This window comes from Phalangium opilio, unplaced genomic scaffold, assembly GCF_054372755.1.
Source record: "Phalangium opilio isolate 3A_F unplaced genomic scaffold, DU_Popi_V2 ptg000092l_1, whole genome shotgun sequence".
NCBI classification, from domain to species: Eukaryota; Metazoa; Arthropoda; class Arachnida; order Opiliones; family Phalangiidae; genus Phalangium; species Phalangium opilio.
Genome location: NW_028324197.1, coordinates 2,292,167 through 2,309,126, shown reverse-complemented (window position 1 = coordinate 2,309,126; position 16,960 = coordinate 2,292,167). Strand labels below are relative to the sequence as shown.

The following is a 16,960-nucleotide window of genomic DNA, read 5'->3' as shown; positions in this document are numbered from 1 at the left end:
AGCGACATGAATGCTGAATATTCCATTAATTTAACTAAATTATCTCATCGGAACTTTTGCCCTATTATTTTAATTTTTCAAAATTTAATAGCTACGAAATCTAGTTCAAGTAATATAACAGCGAGGCTCCGACGAGAATCGAACTCATGACCGCCTGTTTACAAGACAGGCGCTTTAATCACTAAGCCACGGAGCCGTTGCTTTGAAGCGATAGGAATGCAGCATATTTCAGTAAATTAACTAAATTATCTCATCGAAACTTTTGCCCTATTATTTTAATTTTTCAATATTATATAGCTACGAAATCTAGTTCAAGTAACATAACAGCGCGGCTCCGACGAGAATCGAACTCATGATCTCCTGTTTACTAGACAGGCGCTTTAACCACTAAGCCACGGAGCCCTTGCTTTGAAGCGACATGAATGCTGAATATTTCAGTAAATTAACTAAATTATCTCATCGGAACTTTTACACTATTGTTTGCATATATGCAAATCTAAATCAACAATTATTTTCAATTTTTCAAAATTTAATAGCTACGAAATCTAGTTCAAGTAATATAACAGCGAGGCTCCGACGAGAATCGAACTCATGATCTCCTGTTTACTAGACAGGCGCTTAAACCACTAAGCCACGGAGCCTTTGCTTTGAAGTGATATGTATTCTGAATATTTCAGTAAATTAACTAAATTATCTCATCGGAACTTTTACACTATTGTTTGCATATATGCAAATCTCAATCAACAATTATTTTCAATTTTTCAAAATTTAATAGCTACGAAATCTAGTTCAAGTAATATAACAGCGAGGCTCCGACGAGAATCGAACTCATGACCTCCTGTTTACAAGACAGGCGCTTTAATCACTAAGCCACGGAGCCGTTGCTTTGAAGCGATATGAATGCAGAATATTTCAGTAAATTAACTAAATTATCTCATCGAAACTTTTGCCCTATTATTTTAATTTTTCAATATTATATAGCTACGAAATCTAGTTCAAGTAACATAACAGCGAGGCTCCGACGAGAATCAGACTCATGATCTCCTGTTTACTAGACAGGCGCTTTAACCACTAAGCCACGGAGCCCTTGCTTTGAAGCGACATAAATGCTGAATATTCCAGTAATTTAACTTAATTATCTCATCGGAACTTTTGCCCTATTATTTTAATTTTTCAAAATTATATAGCTACGAAGTCTAGTTCAAGTAACTTAACAGCGAGGCTCCGACGAGAATCGAACTCATGATCTCCTGTTTACTAGACAGGCGCTTAAACCACTAAGCCACGGAGCCTTTGCTTTGAAATGATATGAATTCTGAATATTTCAGTAAATTAACTAAATTATCTCATCGGAACTTTTACACTATTGTCTGCATATATGCATATCTAAATCAATAATTATTTTCAATTTTTCAAAATTTAATAGCTACGAAATCTAGTTCAAGTAATATAACAGCGAGGCTCCGACGAGAATCGAACTCATGACCTCCTGTTTACAAGACAGGCGCTTTAATCACTAAGCCACGGAACCCTTGCTTTGAAGCGATATGAATGCAGAATATTTCAGTAAATTAACTAAATTATCTCATCGAAACTTTTGCCCTATTATTTTAATTTTTCAATATTATATAGCTACGAAATCTAGTTCAAGTAACATAACAGCGAGGCTCCGACGAGAATCGAACTCATGATCTCCTGTTTACTAGACAGGCGCTTTAACCACTAAGCCACGGAGCCCTTGCATTGAAGCGACATGAATGCTGAATATTTCAGTAAATTAACTAAATTATCTCATCGAAACTTTTGCCCTATTATTTTAATTTTTCAATATTATATAGCTACGAAGTCTAGTTCAAGTAACTTAACAGCGAGGCTCCGACGAGAATCGAACTCATGATCTCCTGTTTACTAGTCAGGCGCTTAAACCACCAAGCCACGGAGCCCTTGCTTTGAAGTGATATGAATTCTGAATATTTCAGTAAATTAACTAAATTATCTCATCGGAACTTTTACACTATTGTTTGCATATATGCAAATCTAAATCAACAATTTTTTTCAATTTTTCAAAATTTAATAGCTACGAAATCTAGTTCAAGTAATATAACAGCGAGGCTCCGACGAGAATCGAACTCATGACCTCCTGTTTACAAGACAGGCGCTTTAATCACTAAGCCACAGAACCCTTGCTTTGAAGCGATATGAATGCAGAATATTTCAGTAAATTAACTAAATTATCTCATCGAAACTTTTGCCCTATTATTTTAATTTTTCAATATTATATAGCTACGAAATCTAGTTCAAGTAACATAACACCGAGGCTCCGACGAGAATCGAACTCATGATCTCCTGTTTACTAGACAGGCGCTTTAACCACTAAGCCACGGAACCCTTGCTTTGAAGCGACATGAATGCTGAATATTCCATTAATTTAACTAAATTATCTCATCGGAACTTTTGCCCTATTATTTTAATTTTTCAAAATTTAATAGCTACGAAATCTAGTTCAAGTAATATAACAGCGAGGCTCCGACGAGAATCGAACTCATGACCGCCTGTTTACAAGACAGGCGCTTTAATCACTAAGCCACGGAGCCGTTGCTTTGAAGCGATAGGAATGCAGCATATTTCAGTAAATTAACTAAATTATCTCATCGAAACTTTTGCCCTATTATTTTAATTTTTCAATATTATATAGCTACGAAATCTAGTTCAAGTAACATAACAGCGCGGCTCCGACGAGAATCGAACTCATGATCTCCTGTTTACTAGACAGGCGCTTTAACCACTAAGCCACGGAGCCCTTGCTTTGAAGCGACATGAATGCTGAATATTTCAGTAAATTAACTAAATTATCTCATCGGAACTTTTACACTATTGTTTGCATATATGCAAATCTAAATCAACAATTATTTTCAATTTTTCAAAATTTAATAGCTACGAAATCTAGTTCAAGTAATATAACAGCGAGGCTCCGACGAGAATAGAACTCATGACCTCCTGTTTACAAGACAGGCGCTTTAATCACTAAGCCACGGAGCCGTTGCTTCGAAGCGATATGAATGCAGAATATTTCAGTAAATTAACTAAATTATCTCATCGAAACTTTTGCCCTATTATTTTAATTTTTCAATATTATATAGCTACGAAATCTAGTTCAAGTAACATAACAGCGAGGCTCCGACGAGAATCGAACTCATGATCTCCTGTTTACTAGACAGGCGCTTTAACCACTAAGCCACGGAGCCCTTGCTTTGAAGCGACATGAATGCTGAATATTCCAGTAATTTAACTAAATTATCTCATCGGAACTTTTGACCTATTATTTTAATTTTTCAAAATTATATAGCTACGAAGTCTAGTTCAAGTAACTTAACAGCGAGGCTCCGACGAGAATCGAACTCATGATCTCCTGTTTACTAGACAGGCGCTTAAACCACTAAGCAACGGAGCCCTTGCTTTGAAGTGATATGAATTCTGAATATTTCAGTAAATTAACTAAATTATCTCATCGGAACTTTTACACTATTGTTTGCATATATGCAAATCTAAATCAACAATTATTTTCAATTTTTCAAAATTTAATAGCTACGAAATCTAGTTCAAGTAATATAACAGCGAGGCTCCGACGAGAATCGAACTCATGACCTCCTGTTTACAAGACAGGCGCTTTAATCACTAAGCCACAGAACCCTTGCTTTGAAGCGATATGAATGCAGAATATTTCAGTAAATTAACTAAATTATCTCATCGAAACTTTTGCCCTATTATTTTAATTTTTCAATATTATATAGCTACGAAATCTAGTTCAATTAACATAACAGCGAGGCTCCGACGAGAATCGAACTCATGATCTCCTGTTTACTAGACAGGCGCTTTAACCACTAAGCCACGGAACCCTTGCTTTGAAGCGACATGAATGCTGAATATTCCATTGATTTAACTAAATTATCTCATCGGAACTTTTGCCCTATTATTTTAATTTTTCAAAATTTAATAGCTACGAAATCTAGTTCAAGTAATATAACAGCGAGGCTCCGACGAGAATCGAACTCATGACCTCCTGTTTACAAGACAGGCGCTTTAATCACTAAGCCACGGAGCCGTTGCTTTGAAGCGATATGAATGCAGCATATTTCAGTAAATTAACTAAATTATCTCATCGAAACTTTTGCCCTATTATTTTAATTTTTCAATATTATATAGCTACGAAATATAGTTCAAGTAACATAACAGCGAGGCTCCGACGAGAATCGAACTCATGATCTCCTGTTTACTAGACAGGCGCTTTTACCACTAAGCCACGGAGCCCTTGCTTTGAAGCGACATGAATGCTGAATATTCCAGTAATTTAACCAAATTATCTCATCGGAACTTTTGCCCTATTATTTTAATTTTTCAAAATAATATAGCTACGAAGTCTAGTTCAAGTAACTTAACAGCGAGGCTCCGACGAGAATCGAACTCATGATCTCCTGTTTACTAGACAGGCGCTTAAACCACTAAGCCACGGAGCCCTTGCTTTGAAGTGATATGAATTCTGAATATTTCAGTAAATTAACTAAATTATCTCATCGGAACTTTTACACTATTGTTTGCATATATGCAAATCTAAATCAACAATTATTTTCAATTTTTCAAAATTTAATAGCTACGAAATCTAGTTCAAGTAATATAACAGCGAGGCTCCGACGAGAATCGAACTCATGACCTCCTGTTTACAAGACAGGCGCTTTAATCACTAAGCCACGGAGCCGTTGCTTCGAAGCGATATGAATGCAGAATATTTCAGTAAATTAACTAAATTATCTCATCGAAACTTTTGCCCTATTATTTTAAATTTTTCAATATTATATAGCTACGAAATCTAGTTCAAGTAACATAACAGCGAGGCTCCGACGAGAATCGAACTCATGATCTCCTGTTTACTAGACAGGCGCTTTAACCACTAAGCCACGGAACCCTTGCTTTGAAGCGACATGAATGCTGAATATTCCATTAATTTAACTAAATTATCTCATCGGAACTTTTGCCCTATTATTTTAATTTTTCAAAATTTAATAGCTACGAAATCTAGTTCAAGTAATATGACAGCGAGGCTCCGACGAGAATCGAACTCATGACCTCCTGTTTACAAGACAGGCGCTTTAATCACTAAGCCACGAAGCCGTTGCTTTGAAGCGATATGAATGCAGCATATTTCAGTAAATTAACTAAATTATCTCATCGAAACTTTTTCCCTATTATTTTAATTTTTCAATATTATATAGCTACGAAATCTAGTTCAAGTAACATAACAGCGAGGCTCCGACGAGAATCGAACTCATGATCTCCTGTTTACTAGACAGGCGCTTTTACCACTAAGCCACGGAGCCCTTGCTTTGAAGCGACATGAATGCTGAATATTCCAGTAATTTAACCAAATTATCTCATCGGAACTTTTGCCCTATTATTTTAATTTTTCAAAATTATATAGCTACGAAGTCTAGTTCAAGTAACTTAACAGCGAGGCTCCGACGAGAATCGAACTCATGATCTCCTGTTTACTAGACAGGCGCTTAAACCACTAAGCCACGGAGCCCTTGCTTTGAAGTGATATGAATTCTGAATATTTCAGTAAATTAACTAAATTATCTCATCGGAACTTTTACACTATTGTTTGCATATATGCAAATCTAAATCAACAATTATTTTCAATTTTTCAAAATTTAATAGCTACGAAATCTAGTTCAAGTAATATAACAGCGAGGCTCCGACGAGAATCGAACTCATGACCTCCTGTTTACAAGACAGGCGCTTTAATCACTAAGCCACGGAGCCGTTGCTTCGAAGCGATATGAATGCAGAATATTTCAGTAAATTAACTAAATTATCTCATCGAAACTTTTGCCCTATTATTTTAATTTTTCAATATTATATAGCTACGAAATCTAGTTCAAGTAACATAACAGCGAGGCTCCGACGAGAATCGAACTCATGATCTCCTGTTTACTAGACAGGCGCTTTAACCACTAAGCCACGGAGCCCTTGCTTTGAAGCGACATGAATGCTGAATATTCCAGTAATTTAACTAAATTATCTCATCGGAACTTTTGACCTATTATTTTAATTTTTCAAAATTATATAGCTACGAAGTCTAGTTCAAGTAACTTAACAGCGAGGCTCCGACGAGAATCGAACTCATGATCTCCTGTTTACTAGACAGGCGCTTAAACCACTAAGCAACGGAGCCCTTGCTTTGAAGTGATATGAATTCTGAATATTTCAGTAAATTAACTAAATTATCTCATCGGAACTTTTACACTATTGTCTGCATATATGCATATCTAAATCAACAATTATTTTCAATTTTTCAAAATTTAATAGCTACGAAATCTAGTTCAAGTAATATAACAGCGAGGCTCCGACGAGAATCGAACTCATTATCTCCTGTTTACAAGACAGGCGCTTTAACCACTAAGCCACAGAGCCCTTGCATTGAAGCGATATGAATGCAGAATATTTCAGTAATTTAACTAAATTAACTCATTGGAATTTTTACCCTATTGTTTTAATTTTTCAAACTTTAATAGCTACGAAATCTAGATCAATTAACATAACAGCAAGGCTCCGACGAGAATCGAACTCATGCTCTCCTGTTGACTAGACAGTCGCTTTAACCACTAAGCCACGGAGCCCTTGCTTTGAAGCGACATGAATGCTGAATATTCCAGTAATTTAACTAAATTATCTCATCGGAACTTTTGACCTATTATTTTAATTTTTCAAAATTATATAGCTACGAAGTCTAGTTCAAGTAACTTAACAGCGAGGCTCCGACGAGAATCGAACTCATGATCTCCTGTTTACTAGACAGGCGCTTAAACCACTAAGCAACGGAGCCCTTGCTTTGAAGTGATATGAATTCTGAATATTTCAGTAAATTAACTAAATTATCTCATCGGAACTTTTACACTATTGTCTGCATATATGCATATCTAAATCAACAATTATTTTCAATTTTTCAAAATTTAATAGCTACGAAATCTAGTTCAAGTAATATAACAGCGAGGCTCCGACGAGAATCGAACTCATTATCTCCTGTTTACAAGACAGGCGCTTTAACCACTAAGCCACAGAGCCCTTGCATTGAAGCGATATGAATGCAGAATATTTCAGTAATTTAACTAAATTAACTCATTGGAATTTTTACCCTATTGTTTTAATTTTTCAAACTTTAATAGCTACGAAATCTAGATCAATTAACATAACAGCAAGGCTCCGACGAGAATCGAACTCATGCTCTCCTGTTGACTAGACAGTCGCTTTAACCACTAAGCCACGGAGCCCTTGCTTTGAAGCGACATGAATGCTGAATAGTCCAGTAATTTAACTAAATTAACCCTTCGGAATTTTTACCCTATTGTTTTTATTTTTCAAAATTTAATAGCTACGAAATCTAGTTCAAGTAACATAACAGCGAGGCTCCGACGAGAATCGAACTCATGATCTCCTGTTTACTAGACAGGCGCTTTAACCACTAAGCCACGAAGGCCTTGCATTGAAGCGATATGAATGCAGAATATTTCAGTAAATTAACTAAATTATCTCATCGAAACTTTTGCCCTATTATTTTAATTTTTCGAAATTATATAGCTACGAAATCTAGTTCAAGTAACATAACAGCGAGGCTCCGACGAGAATCGAACTCATGATCTCCTGTTTACTAGACAGGCGCTTTAACCACTAAGCCACGGAGCCCTTGCTTTGAAGCGACTTGAATGCTGAATATTCCAGTAATTTAACTAAATTATCTCATCGGAACTTTTGCCCTATTATTTTAATTTTTCAAAATTATATAGCTACGAAGTTTAGTTCAAGTAACTTAACAGCGAGGCTCCGACGAGAATCGAACTCATGATCTCCTGTTTACTAGACAGGCGCTTAAACCACTAAGCCACGGAGCCCTTGCTTTGAAGTGATATGAATTCTGAATATTTCAGTAAATTAACTAAATTATATCATCGGAACTTTTACACTATTGTTTGCATATATGCATATCTAAATCAACAATTATTTTCAATTTTTCAAAATTTAATAGCTACGAAATCTAGTTCAAGTAATATAACAGCGAGGCTCCGACGAGAATCGAACTCATGACCTCCTGTTTACAAGACAGGCGCTTTAATCACTAAGCCACGGAGTCCTTGCTTTGAAGCGATATGAATGCAGAATATTTCAGTAAATTAACTAAATTATCTCATCGAAACTTTTGCCCTATTATTTTAATTTTTCAATATTATATAGCTACGAAATCTAGTTCAAGTAACATAACAGCGAGGCTCCGACGAGAATCGAACTCATGATCTCCTGTTTACTAGACAGGCGCTTTAACCACTAAGCCACGGAACCCTTGCTTTGAAGCGACATGAATGCTGAATATTCCAGTAATTTAACTAAATTATCTCATCGGAACTTTTGACCTATTATTTTAATTTTTCAAAATTTAATAGCTACGAAATCTAGTTCAAGTAATATAACAGCGAGGCTCCGACGAGAATCGAACTCATTATCTCCTGTTTACAAGACAGGCGCTTTAACCACTAAGCCACAGAGCCCTTGCATTGAAGCGATATGAATGCAGAATATTTCAGTAATTTAACTAAATTAACTCATTGGAATTTTTACCCTATTGTTTTAATTTTTCAAACTTTAATAGCTACGAAATCTAGATCAATTAACATAACAGCAAGGCTCCGACGAGAATCGAACTCATGCTCTCCTGTTGACTAGACGGTCGCTTTAACCACTAAGCCACGGAGCCCTTGCTTTGAAGCGACATGAATGCTGAATAGTCCAGTAATTTAACTAAATTAACTCATCAGAATTTTTACCCTATTGTTTTTATTTTTCAAAATTTAATAGCTACGAAATCTAGTTCAAGTAACATAACAGCGAGGCTCCGACGAGAATCGAACTCATGATCCCCTGTTTACTAGACAGTCGCTTTAACCAATAAGCCACGGAGCCATTGCTTTGAAGCGATATGAATTCTGAATATTCCAGTAAATTAACTAAATTATCTCATCGGAACTTTTTCTCTATTGTTTGCATAAATGCATATCTAAATCAACTATTATTTTTAATTTTTATAAATTTAACAGCTTCGAAATCTAGTTCAAGTAACATAACAGCGAGGCTCCGACGAGAACCGAACTCATTATCTCCTGTTTACTAGACAGGCGCTTTAACCAATAAGCCACGGAGCCATTGCTTTGAAGCGATATGAATTCTGAATATTCCAGTAATTGTACTAAAATATCTCATCGGAACTTTTACTCTATTGTTTGCATAAATGCGAATTTAAATCAACAATTATTTTTAATTTTTCAAAATTTAACAGCTACGAAATCTAGTTCAAGTAACATAACAGCGAGGCTCCGACGAGAAACGAGCTCATGATCTCCTGTTTACTAGACAGGCGCTTTAACCACTAAGCCACGAAGGCCTTGCTTTGAAGCGATATGAATTCTGAATATTTCAGTAAATTATCTCATCGGAACTTTTACACTATTGTTTGCATAAATGCTCATCTAAATCAACTATTATTTTTAATTTTTCAAAATTTAACAGCTACGAAATCTAGTTCAAGTAACATAACAGCGAGGCTCCGACGACAATCGATCTCATGATCTCCTGTTTACTAAACAGGCGCTTTAACCACTAAGCCACGGAGCCTTTGCTGTGATGCGATATGAATGCAGAATATTTCAGTAAATTAACTAAATTTTCTCATCGGAACTTTTACACTATTGATTGCATATATGCATATCTAAATCAACTATTATTTCTAATTTTTATAAATTTAACAGCTACGAAATCTAGTTCAAGTAACATAACAGCGAGGCTCCGACGAGAATCGAACTCATGATTCCCTGTTTACTAGACAGGTGCTATAACCACTAAGCTACGGAGCCTTTGCTTTGAAGCAATATGAATGCAGAATATTTCAGTAATTTTCGTAATTTAACTAAATTATCTCATCGGAACTTTTACTCTATTGTTTGCAAAAATGCATATCTAAATCAACTATTATTTTTAATTTTTCAAAATTTAACAGCTACGAAATCTAGTTCAAGTAACATAACAGCGAGGCTCCGACGAGAATCGATCTCATGATCTCCTGTTTACTAAACAGGCGCTTTAACCACTAAGCCACGGAGCCTTTGCTGTGAAGCGATATGAATGCAGAATATTTCAGTAAATTAACTAAATTTTCTCATCGGAACTTTTACACTATTGATTGCATATATGCATATCTAAATCAACTATTATTTTTAATTTTTATAAATTTAACAGCAACGAAATCTAGTTCAAGTAACATAACAGCGAGGCTCCGACGAGAATCGAACTCATGATTCCCTGTTTACTAGACAGGTGCTATAACCACTAAGCTACGGAGCCTTTGCTGTGAAGCAATATGAATGCAGAATATTTCAGTAATTTTCGTAATTTAACTAAATTATCTCATCGGAACTTTTACTCTATTGTTTGCAAAAATGCATATCTAAATCAACTATTATTTTTAATTTTTCAAAATTTAACAGCTACGAAATCTAGTTCAAGTAACATATGTGGGAAATATTGGTGGAGGTATAAATATTGGTGGAGGTAATTTTAAATTCCTAAAAATATTCATGTATAAAATGTTCAACATTCATAAAAAAGCGACTTATGTTGGAGACAGCCAGGGGAAATTTTGGAGGGACCACCTCTAAGAATGAGAGAGTACCAGTTTTGGGGGAGCGAAAAAAAGAGTTAAAAGGGGGAGAGCCCCTGGTCGGTCCACGGAAATTTCTAGTAGTCATGTTTGTAAATCGCGAGCGGAATGACGAACTTTTTTGTATTTTTTTAAAATAAAGTGTTAGCGATGTTGTTTTCGTAAATATTATATCTAAGTCTATTTTATTAGCGCCTCCCACACAAGTTTATTCTGTGAGAGTTTATTTCATGGTGCCGAAACCCGGGACTTTAGATAGATTAGCGTAACGCGAAAACAACGAAAACTTAGCGCAGCGTAGAAGAGTTTAGCGAACAAAGAAAAGTGTTTGATTTACAAAATGTCTGCCGAAGAGATAGAAAATATGGACCGACTGAAAGTCAAAAGAAACTTTTTGTGCACAGCGTTGGACAAATTAGAGAAAGAAACGGATAGAGAACTTTCACGGACGCCAGTCAACCTAATTAAACTTGAATCAATTTTGGCGATTTTAAATCAGAAGCGTAAAGCATTGAAGGAGCTGAATGAAGATATGGAGCCGTTGATACCCCTAGAGAATTTATCAGCCGAAATTGAGCATGTACAAAACTTTGAAGATCAAATAACTATGCACCAAGTACTACTTGAGAATTCAATAACGGACCTAAAAGGACAAAGCAGCAGATCGAGCACTGTAGCGGGAGCAAGTGGGGGCCACACCCAAACGCATGAGATACAAGTACAACCACCCCAACTTCAGATAGAGAGGTTTGATGGTGATAGCGCAAAATGGCTGAAATTTTGGACGCAATTTGACTCCGCGATTCATTCGCGAACGAACTTATCCAAGGTAAACAAATTTAATTACCTCAAGAGTTATCTCGGGGGCAGAGCTGCCTTGGAACTAAAAGGCTTCACCCCAACGGAAGCAAATTATGACGCGGCAATAGACATTTTGAAAGAGAATTTTGGACAAGAAGACGAATTAATCAACTTACATATTGACAACTTATTGTCAATTAACGCCGTAAGCGATGCTGAAGATTTAAACGGGTTACGAAAATTATATTCTGCCTGTGACGTGGAAATTAGATGTTTGGAAAATATGGGTGTCGATCCCAATACATTTCAGAATTTCTTATGTCCAATGCTTTTGAGATTATTACCCAATTCAATCAGATTAGAGTATACGAAAACAAACAAGGCGACGAAAAATTGGGACATAAAGAATGTATTGGCCTTCATTAAAGTAGAGTTACAAAGTCGTGAACGGTGTGAAGCACTATCAAAGTTACGATTCGATGACGTAGCGCCTAAGCGAAAAGAGCGGGAAACCCAACGGGTAAAATTACCCGAGCGAGAGCGTTTCAAAGAAGTTCGTGCCAAACCTTCTTCAGCTGCAGCGTTGACCACCATGGTGGTTGAAAAACACTTTTGTATTTTTTGTGATCGGGAGGGGCACAAGCCCGTAACTTGTACCAAGTATAACCTATCGGAAAAGAAAGACATTCTAAGAAAAAAGCGAAGATGTTTCAGGTGCCTAAAAGAGCGTCATACATCGAGAGAGTGTTGGTCCAAGATTGTATGCAGCGAGTGTAAAGGCCGCCACCATGTTGCCATATGTGAAAAACAGCGGGAGAGCGAAAGCGAAAAAGAACCCAACAAACAAAAAGAAGGGGTTCAGGCTATGGAGAGGACCCAGGTCGAAAATATAACCCATACCGTTCCAGAAACCATGGCACTGGGACGAAGGAAGGAGAGTAAGGGCATTCTTCTCCAAACAGCTAGGGTTTTAGCGAAGGGAAAAAATGGGTGGGTAAAGGCCAGAATTTTACTTGACGGGGGGAGCGAAGCGAGTTTTGTCGAAGAGGATTTAGCAAAAAGGCTTGAGCTTGAGGAAATGGGGAAGGAAGAAATAAAGGTAAATACTTTTGGAAATAGCGACCCAACCCTTTTGAAATCTAAAAGGGTGAAAATAGAGTTAAAAAGTCTACATAATGAAGGGAAAAGTATTACCGTAGAAGCGATCACCTCACCCATAATTAGCGCTGCAAAAATTAGAGTTCCAGATTCAGCGATAACAGAGAAATTAAACGAAAAGAATTTGAAACTAGCGGACAGCGATAGCGAAGGAATAGATGATAACCAGATATCCATAATGATCGGTTCGGATCACTATTGGAGAATAATTTATACGCAGAATGAGCGTATAGGTCCATCCTTAGTGGCAACCAATAGCATGTTTGGCTGGGTAATTCAGGGACCCCAAAGTACTCTAGCGAATATGACAATTCTTGATAATAACTATAGTAGCGAGTCCCTTCAGGTTATGAAAGTGACCTTAGTTGACCCTGAGCGGGAACTAGATGCACGGATGAAGGCGTTTTGGGATCTTGAAAGCCTGGGAATTATGGAGCTCAAGGGTAAAAGTGAGGACCCCCTCGATCAAATAGCAAAGAGAAAGTTTGAAGATAGCGTAAGGTTAGTAGAGGGACGATACGAGGTTGGCCTCCCGTGGAGCGAAGATAATCCAGAGTTGGGCTCAAATTTGAATATGGCAAGAAAGCGATTAGAAGGAGTTCTCAGGCGGTTTGAGAAGGATCCCGAACTCTTCCTTCGATATCATGACGTTTTGAACGATTATGAGCGAAAGGGGATGATAGAGAAAGTAAATCAAGAGGAACTTGAAAAGGATGATTCTAAATTAATTTATTACGCGCCACACCAGCCGGTCGTAAATGAAGTAAAGACTACTACCAAAGTTAGAATGGTAGTCGATGCGTCCTCTTGCGAGAAAGGAAAGAAATCTTTGAACGATTGTTTAATACCGGGCCCTAATTTGAACCCAGAGCTGTTAGACGTGTTGATTAGGTTCCGATTTAAGACGATCGCAGTGGTAGCAGATATCGAGCAGGCTTTCCTTCAAATTTCTTTGGCACCAGCGGATAGAGACTCGGTCAGGTTTTTGTGGCCTAGCGAACAATCAAATTACTGCAAAAACCCTGAAGTAACCGTTTATCGTTGGACACGAGTATCCTTTGGTGTTACGTGTAGTCCTTACCACCTGGCTGCTACTCTTAGATACCATTTGAACAAATATAAAGAAATCTACCCAGAAACGTGTGAGAAGTTAAACTACGAATTATACGTAGACGATTTAACATCGGGGGCTGACAACGACCAAGCGGCTTTGAAATTAGCGAAAGAAGCGAAATTTATTCTGAGTGAAGCAAAGATGAACCTCAGAAATTGGCAAAGCAATTCAGAGGTCCTCAATGAGATGTTCAGAAAAGAAGGTTGGGACGCTAGCGAGAAAAATGAGAAAATCATCATGTCAAGCGAAAATAAAAGTTTGAAGATTCTCGGGATGAGATGGGTTCCCGCAAGCGACGTGTTTTCTTTTGATCTAGAACAGATAACACGAGATATTCCAACAATACCAAATACAAAGCGCGGCGTGTTAAAGTTATCTAGTCGTATTTACGACCCTCTCGGGCTAATAACGCCGTATACCGTGCGCGTGAAAATTCTTTACCAAATGATTTGGCTGAGCGGAAAGGACTGGGATGAGGAGTTGAGCACTGAACTTATTGACATTTGGAAGAATTGGTGTAATGAGATGAAAGAGCTTGAAGAAATCGCGGCTCCGCGTAATAGTGTCGGATCCCTCGAAAAAGGGGAAATTCTCGAGAAAGAATTGCATTGCTATTGTGATGCTAGCGAGCGAGCGTACGGGGCCGTATTGTACGTGCGTGTAGTCGCGAAAAATGGTACCATCTCAAGTACCATGTTAGTCTCAAAAGTAAGAGCAGCACCAATAAACAAGAGATCTATTCCAGAGTTGGAGTTAATGGCGGGGTTGTTAGGAGCTAGGTTGGTCCACCGTATTAAAGAGGTAGAGAAATTTGATCTTGAAAAGATTTATATGTGGACAGATTCACTAGTAACAGTTTATTGGATTCGCGACATCGCGAGAAAGAGAAAACCCTTTGTGGCCAATAGGCTACAGGAAATTCAACAATTAACCGAACCAAAATGGTGGAGACATTGTCTGGGGAAGGACAATCCAGCGGACCTTTTAACTCGAGGCATATCGGTAGAGAAACTAATTGTAAGCGATATTTGGTGGTCAGGACCCTGGTGGTTGGCATGTGAAAAAGAAAATTGGCCTCAAAAGTTTGATCGAGAGTTAACAGCAGTAGAAAAAGAGACGGTCAAGGCAGCCACTAGGAAAACCCAATTAGAGTTAAATCAAATGGCGTGCGCGATAACTAAAACAGAGCCAATTTTACAGTTAGAGGAGCATAGCTCATTGCACCGCGTGTTGAGAATAACCGCGTGGGTGTTGAGGTTTATAACAAATGCAAAAACGAAAGTAAAAAAAGAGAGGGTAATCACGCCTTTAACAGCGTCTGAACTGAACGAAGCTAAAACTTTCTGGATAAAGCGAGTCCAAACTGAAGAATTTTCGAGTGAAATCCAAGATCTGAAAAAAGCGGGAAAAATTGAACAATCTTCTAAATTAGCTAATGTTAAGCCATTTCTCGATGAAAACAATGTTCTGAGATTGGGAGGTAGATTGCAAAAATCAAAATTTTCTAGAGAGGGAAAACATCCCGCAATTTTACCACGTCATAGGTTTACTGAATTGTTAATTGATGAAGTACATAGCAGACTGTTTCATTCGGGATTAGGTAATACTATGGCAGAAATTCGTTCAGAATATTGGTTTATAGGCGGTCGACCATTTATTAAAAAACGATTACGTGATTGTATAATATGTAAGAAATGGAGCTCTAAACCTTTTAAAGAAGTAACTGCCCCCTTACCGGAAGATAGGGTCGTGGAATCACCCCCCTTTGAAATAACGGGGGTTGATTTCGCGGGTCCCTTGTACGTACGTTGGGAAAATGGAGGAGGAGAACGGGGTCCAAAGGCCTACATATGTTTGTTTACATGCACAGTTACTAGGGCTGTTCACCTGGAATTGGTTTCTACAATTAGTACAGACTCCTTTCTTCTGGCGTTAAGGCGTTTCACAGCGAGAAGAGGCTTATGTCGAATCATTTATTCCGACAATGCCAAAAGTTTTAAAAAAGCGAGTAGGGATTTAGAGAAACTATGGAAAGGAATTAATAGAGATACAGTTCATGCATTTTTTGGAAACCATGGTATAACCTGGAAATTCATAGTCGAGCGGGCCCCCTGGTGGGGGGCTTTTTACGAAAGGATGGTGCGCACTGTTAAGTTAGCCCTAAAAAAGAGTTTAGGAAACGCCTTATTACGCTTCGAGGAGTTAACCACAATTTTATCCGAAGTGGAAGCGCAAATCAATTCCAGGCCTCTGACGTACCAGAGCAGTGACCCTTTGGAGCCGGTACCCTTGACCCCTGCCCACTTGTTAGTGGGAAAGCGTTTAACCACGCTACCACCAATGTCTGGGTTAAAATCTATGGAAATAAAAGCGAGAGATGTTGTGCTAAAGAGGTATTTATATTCAGAAAAATTAAAGAATAGCTTCTGGAAAAGATGGACTTCTGAATATCTAATGGAGCTTAGATCGGCTCATAAAGTTCCTCAGGATAGAAATTACGACATCGAGCAAATGATTAAACCTAAAAAGGTTGTCATTTTAAGCGACTCAAATATGCCCAGACAGCGGTGGAAATTAGCGATAGTGGAAGAGATTTTCCAAGGTAGGGACGGTAAAATCCGTTCTTGTACGTTAAGGGTGGCAGGTGGAGGAATAGTTAGAAGAGCGATTAATCTAATACACCCCCTCGAAATCAACTGAATTAAAAATTAAATGAGTGGACTTGTGATGAACGTAAACGTTCATGGGGGGAGTGTGGGAAATATTGGTGGAGGTATAAATATTGGTGGAGGTAATTTTAAATTCCTAAAAATATTCATGTATAAAATGTTCAACATTCATAAAAAAGCGACTTATGTTGGAGACAGCCAGGGGAAATTTTGGAGGGACCACCTCTAAGAAAGAGAGAGTACCAGTTTTGGGGGAGCGAAAAAAAGAGTTAAAAGGGGGAGAGCCCCTGGTCGGTCCACGGAAATTTCTAGTAGTCATGTTTGTAAATCGCGAGCGGAATGACGAACTTTTTTTGTATTTTTTTAAAATAAAGTGTTAGCGATGTTGTTTTCGTAAATATTATATCTAAGTCTATTTTATTAGCGCCTCCCACACAAGTTTATTCTGTGAGAGTTTATTTC

General features: G+C 37.6%; 1 protein-coding gene and 35 non-coding genes across 36 annotated transcripts; 1 reads left to right on the top strand and 35 right to left on the bottom strand.

Annotated features, from left to right (window-relative positions):
• Positions 1-123: 123 nt before the first annotated feature.
• On the bottom strand, positions 124-196 carry TRNAT-UGU (transfer RNA threonine (anticodon UGU)). The gene has a single exon. It is a non-coding gene; the product is annotated as a tRNA-Thr (tRNA).
• Positions 197-329: 133 nt separating this feature from the next.
• Positions 330-402, bottom strand: TRNAT-AGU (transfer RNA threonine (anticodon AGU)). Its single transcript has one exon. It is a non-coding gene; the product is annotated as a tRNA-Thr (tRNA).
• A 166-nt stretch (positions 403-568) lies between these two features.
• Positions 569-641, bottom strand: TRNAT-AGU (transfer RNA threonine (anticodon AGU)). Its single transcript has one exon. It is a non-coding gene; the product is annotated as a tRNA-Thr (tRNA).
• Positions 642-807: 166 nt separating this feature from the next.
• TRNAT-UGU (transfer RNA threonine (anticodon UGU)) lies at positions 808-880 on the bottom strand. Its single transcript has one exon. It is a non-coding gene; the product is annotated as a tRNA-Thr (tRNA).
• A 339-nt stretch (positions 881-1,219) lies between these two features.
• Positions 1,220-1,292, bottom strand: TRNAT-AGU (transfer RNA threonine (anticodon AGU)). Its single transcript has one exon. It is a non-coding gene; the product is annotated as a tRNA-Thr (tRNA).
• Positions 1,293-1,458: 166 nt separating this feature from the next.
• On the bottom strand, positions 1,459-1,531 carry TRNAT-UGU (transfer RNA threonine (anticodon UGU)). The gene has a single exon. It is a non-coding gene; the product is annotated as a tRNA-Thr (tRNA).
• A 133-nt stretch (positions 1,532-1,664) lies between these two features.
• TRNAT-AGU (transfer RNA threonine (anticodon AGU)) lies at positions 1,665-1,737 on the bottom strand. The gene has a single exon. It is a non-coding gene; the product is annotated as a tRNA-Thr (tRNA).
• A 372-nt stretch (positions 1,738-2,109) lies between these two features.
• On the bottom strand, positions 2,110-2,182 carry TRNAT-UGU (transfer RNA threonine (anticodon UGU)). Its single transcript has one exon. It is a non-coding gene; the product is annotated as a tRNA-Thr (tRNA).
• A 133-nt stretch (positions 2,183-2,315) lies between these two features.
• TRNAT-AGU (transfer RNA threonine (anticodon AGU)) lies at positions 2,316-2,388 on the bottom strand. The gene has a single exon. It is a non-coding gene; the product is annotated as a tRNA-Thr (tRNA).
• Positions 2,389-2,521: 133 nt separating this feature from the next.
• Positions 2,522-2,594, bottom strand: TRNAT-UGU (transfer RNA threonine (anticodon UGU)). Its single transcript has one exon. It is a non-coding gene; the product is annotated as a tRNA-Thr (tRNA).
• Positions 2,595-2,727: 133 nt separating this feature from the next.
• Positions 2,728-2,800, bottom strand: TRNAT-AGU (transfer RNA threonine (anticodon AGU)). Its single transcript has one exon. It is a non-coding gene; the product is annotated as a tRNA-Thr (tRNA).
• Positions 2,801-2,966: 166 nt separating this feature from the next.
• TRNAT-UGU (transfer RNA threonine (anticodon UGU)) lies at positions 2,967-3,039 on the bottom strand. The gene has a single exon. It is a non-coding gene; the product is annotated as a tRNA-Thr (tRNA).
• A 133-nt stretch (positions 3,040-3,172) lies between these two features.
• Positions 3,173-3,245, bottom strand: TRNAT-AGU (transfer RNA threonine (anticodon AGU)). The gene has a single exon. It is a non-coding gene; the product is annotated as a tRNA-Thr (tRNA).
• Positions 3,246-3,617: 372 nt separating this feature from the next.
• Positions 3,618-3,690, bottom strand: TRNAT-UGU (transfer RNA threonine (anticodon UGU)). The gene has a single exon. It is a non-coding gene; the product is annotated as a tRNA-Thr (tRNA).
• Positions 3,691-3,823: 133 nt separating this feature from the next.
• TRNAT-AGU (transfer RNA threonine (anticodon AGU)) lies at positions 3,824-3,896 on the bottom strand. The gene has a single exon. It is a non-coding gene; the product is annotated as a tRNA-Thr (tRNA).
• Positions 3,897-4,029: 133 nt separating this feature from the next.
• TRNAT-UGU (transfer RNA threonine (anticodon UGU)) lies at positions 4,030-4,102 on the bottom strand. The gene has a single exon. It is a non-coding gene; the product is annotated as a tRNA-Thr (tRNA).
• A 133-nt stretch (positions 4,103-4,235) lies between these two features.
• Positions 4,236-4,308, bottom strand: TRNAT-AGU (transfer RNA threonine (anticodon AGU)). Its single transcript has one exon. It is a non-coding gene; the product is annotated as a tRNA-Thr (tRNA).
• Positions 4,309-4,441: 133 nt separating this feature from the next.
• On the bottom strand, positions 4,442-4,514 carry TRNAT-AGU (transfer RNA threonine (anticodon AGU)). Its single transcript has one exon. It is a non-coding gene; the product is annotated as a tRNA-Thr (tRNA).
• A 166-nt stretch (positions 4,515-4,680) lies between these two features.
• On the bottom strand, positions 4,681-4,753 carry TRNAT-UGU (transfer RNA threonine (anticodon UGU)). Its single transcript has one exon. It is a non-coding gene; the product is annotated as a tRNA-Thr (tRNA).
• Positions 4,754-4,887: 134 nt separating this feature from the next.
• TRNAT-AGU (transfer RNA threonine (anticodon AGU)) lies at positions 4,888-4,960 on the bottom strand. Its single transcript has one exon. It is a non-coding gene; the product is annotated as a tRNA-Thr (tRNA).
• A 133-nt stretch (positions 4,961-5,093) lies between these two features.
• Positions 5,094-5,166, bottom strand: TRNAT-UGU (transfer RNA threonine (anticodon UGU)). Its single transcript has one exon. It is a non-coding gene; the product is annotated as a tRNA-Thr (tRNA).
• Positions 5,167-5,299: 133 nt separating this feature from the next.
• Positions 5,300-5,372, bottom strand: TRNAT-AGU (transfer RNA threonine (anticodon AGU)). The gene has a single exon. It is a non-coding gene; the product is annotated as a tRNA-Thr (tRNA).
• A 133-nt stretch (positions 5,373-5,505) lies between these two features.
• Positions 5,506-5,578, bottom strand: TRNAT-AGU (transfer RNA threonine (anticodon AGU)). Its single transcript has one exon. It is a non-coding gene; the product is annotated as a tRNA-Thr (tRNA).
• A 166-nt stretch (positions 5,579-5,744) lies between these two features.
• Positions 5,745-5,817, bottom strand: TRNAT-UGU (transfer RNA threonine (anticodon UGU)). The gene has a single exon. It is a non-coding gene; the product is annotated as a tRNA-Thr (tRNA).
• A 133-nt stretch (positions 5,818-5,950) lies between these two features.
• Positions 5,951-6,023, bottom strand: TRNAT-AGU (transfer RNA threonine (anticodon AGU)). The gene has a single exon. It is a non-coding gene; the product is annotated as a tRNA-Thr (tRNA).
• Positions 6,024-6,395: 372 nt separating this feature from the next.
• Positions 6,396-6,468, bottom strand: TRNAT-UGU (transfer RNA threonine (anticodon UGU)). The gene has a single exon. It is a non-coding gene; the product is annotated as a tRNA-Thr (tRNA).
• Positions 6,469-7,046: 578 nt separating this feature from the next.
• Positions 7,047-7,119, bottom strand: TRNAT-UGU (transfer RNA threonine (anticodon UGU)). Its single transcript has one exon. It is a non-coding gene; the product is annotated as a tRNA-Thr (tRNA).
• Positions 7,120-7,664: 545 nt separating this feature from the next.
• Positions 7,665-7,737, bottom strand: TRNAT-AGU (transfer RNA threonine (anticodon AGU)). Its single transcript has one exon. It is a non-coding gene; the product is annotated as a tRNA-Thr (tRNA).
• Positions 7,738-7,870: 133 nt separating this feature from the next.
• TRNAT-AGU (transfer RNA threonine (anticodon AGU)) lies at positions 7,871-7,943 on the bottom strand. Its single transcript has one exon. It is a non-coding gene; the product is annotated as a tRNA-Thr (tRNA).
• Positions 7,944-8,109: 166 nt separating this feature from the next.
• On the bottom strand, positions 8,110-8,183 carry TRNAT-UGU (transfer RNA threonine (anticodon UGU)). Its single transcript has one exon. It is a non-coding gene; the product is annotated as a tRNA-Thr (tRNA).
• Positions 8,184-8,315: 132 nt separating this feature from the next.
• On the bottom strand, positions 8,316-8,388 carry TRNAT-AGU (transfer RNA threonine (anticodon AGU)). Its single transcript has one exon. It is a non-coding gene; the product is annotated as a tRNA-Thr (tRNA).
• A 133-nt stretch (positions 8,389-8,521) lies between these two features.
• Positions 8,522-8,594, bottom strand: TRNAT-UGU (transfer RNA threonine (anticodon UGU)). The gene has a single exon. It is a non-coding gene; the product is annotated as a tRNA-Thr (tRNA).
• Positions 8,595-9,880: 1,286 nt separating this feature from the next.
• On the bottom strand, positions 9,881-9,953 carry TRNAT-AGU (transfer RNA threonine (anticodon AGU)). Its single transcript has one exon. It is a non-coding gene; the product is annotated as a tRNA-Thr (tRNA).
• Positions 9,954-10,128: 175 nt separating this feature from the next.
• TRNAT-AGU (transfer RNA threonine (anticodon AGU)) lies at positions 10,129-10,201 on the bottom strand. Its single transcript has one exon. It is a non-coding gene; the product is annotated as a tRNA-Thr (tRNA).
• Positions 10,202-10,367: 166 nt separating this feature from the next.
• On the bottom strand, positions 10,368-10,440 carry TRNAT-AGU (transfer RNA threonine (anticodon AGU)). The gene has a single exon. It is a non-coding gene; the product is annotated as a tRNA-Thr (tRNA).
• A 656-nt stretch (positions 10,441-11,096) lies between these two features.
• LOC149641607 (uncharacterized) lies at positions 11,097-16,529 on the top strand. The gene has a single exon (XM_089850553.1). The coding sequence runs from the start codon at positions 11,097-11,099 to the stop codon at positions 16,527-16,529; it is 5,433 nt and encodes a 1,810-aa protein (XP_089706679.1).
• The last annotated feature ends 431 nt before the right edge of the window (positions 16,530-16,960 follow it).

Bases quoted from the DNA above. Each gene is read 5' to 3' on its own strand.
- LOC149641607 (XM_089850553.1), top strand. From the start codon at position 11,097: ATGTCTGCCGAAGAGATAGAAAATATGGACCGACTGAAAGTCAAAAGA.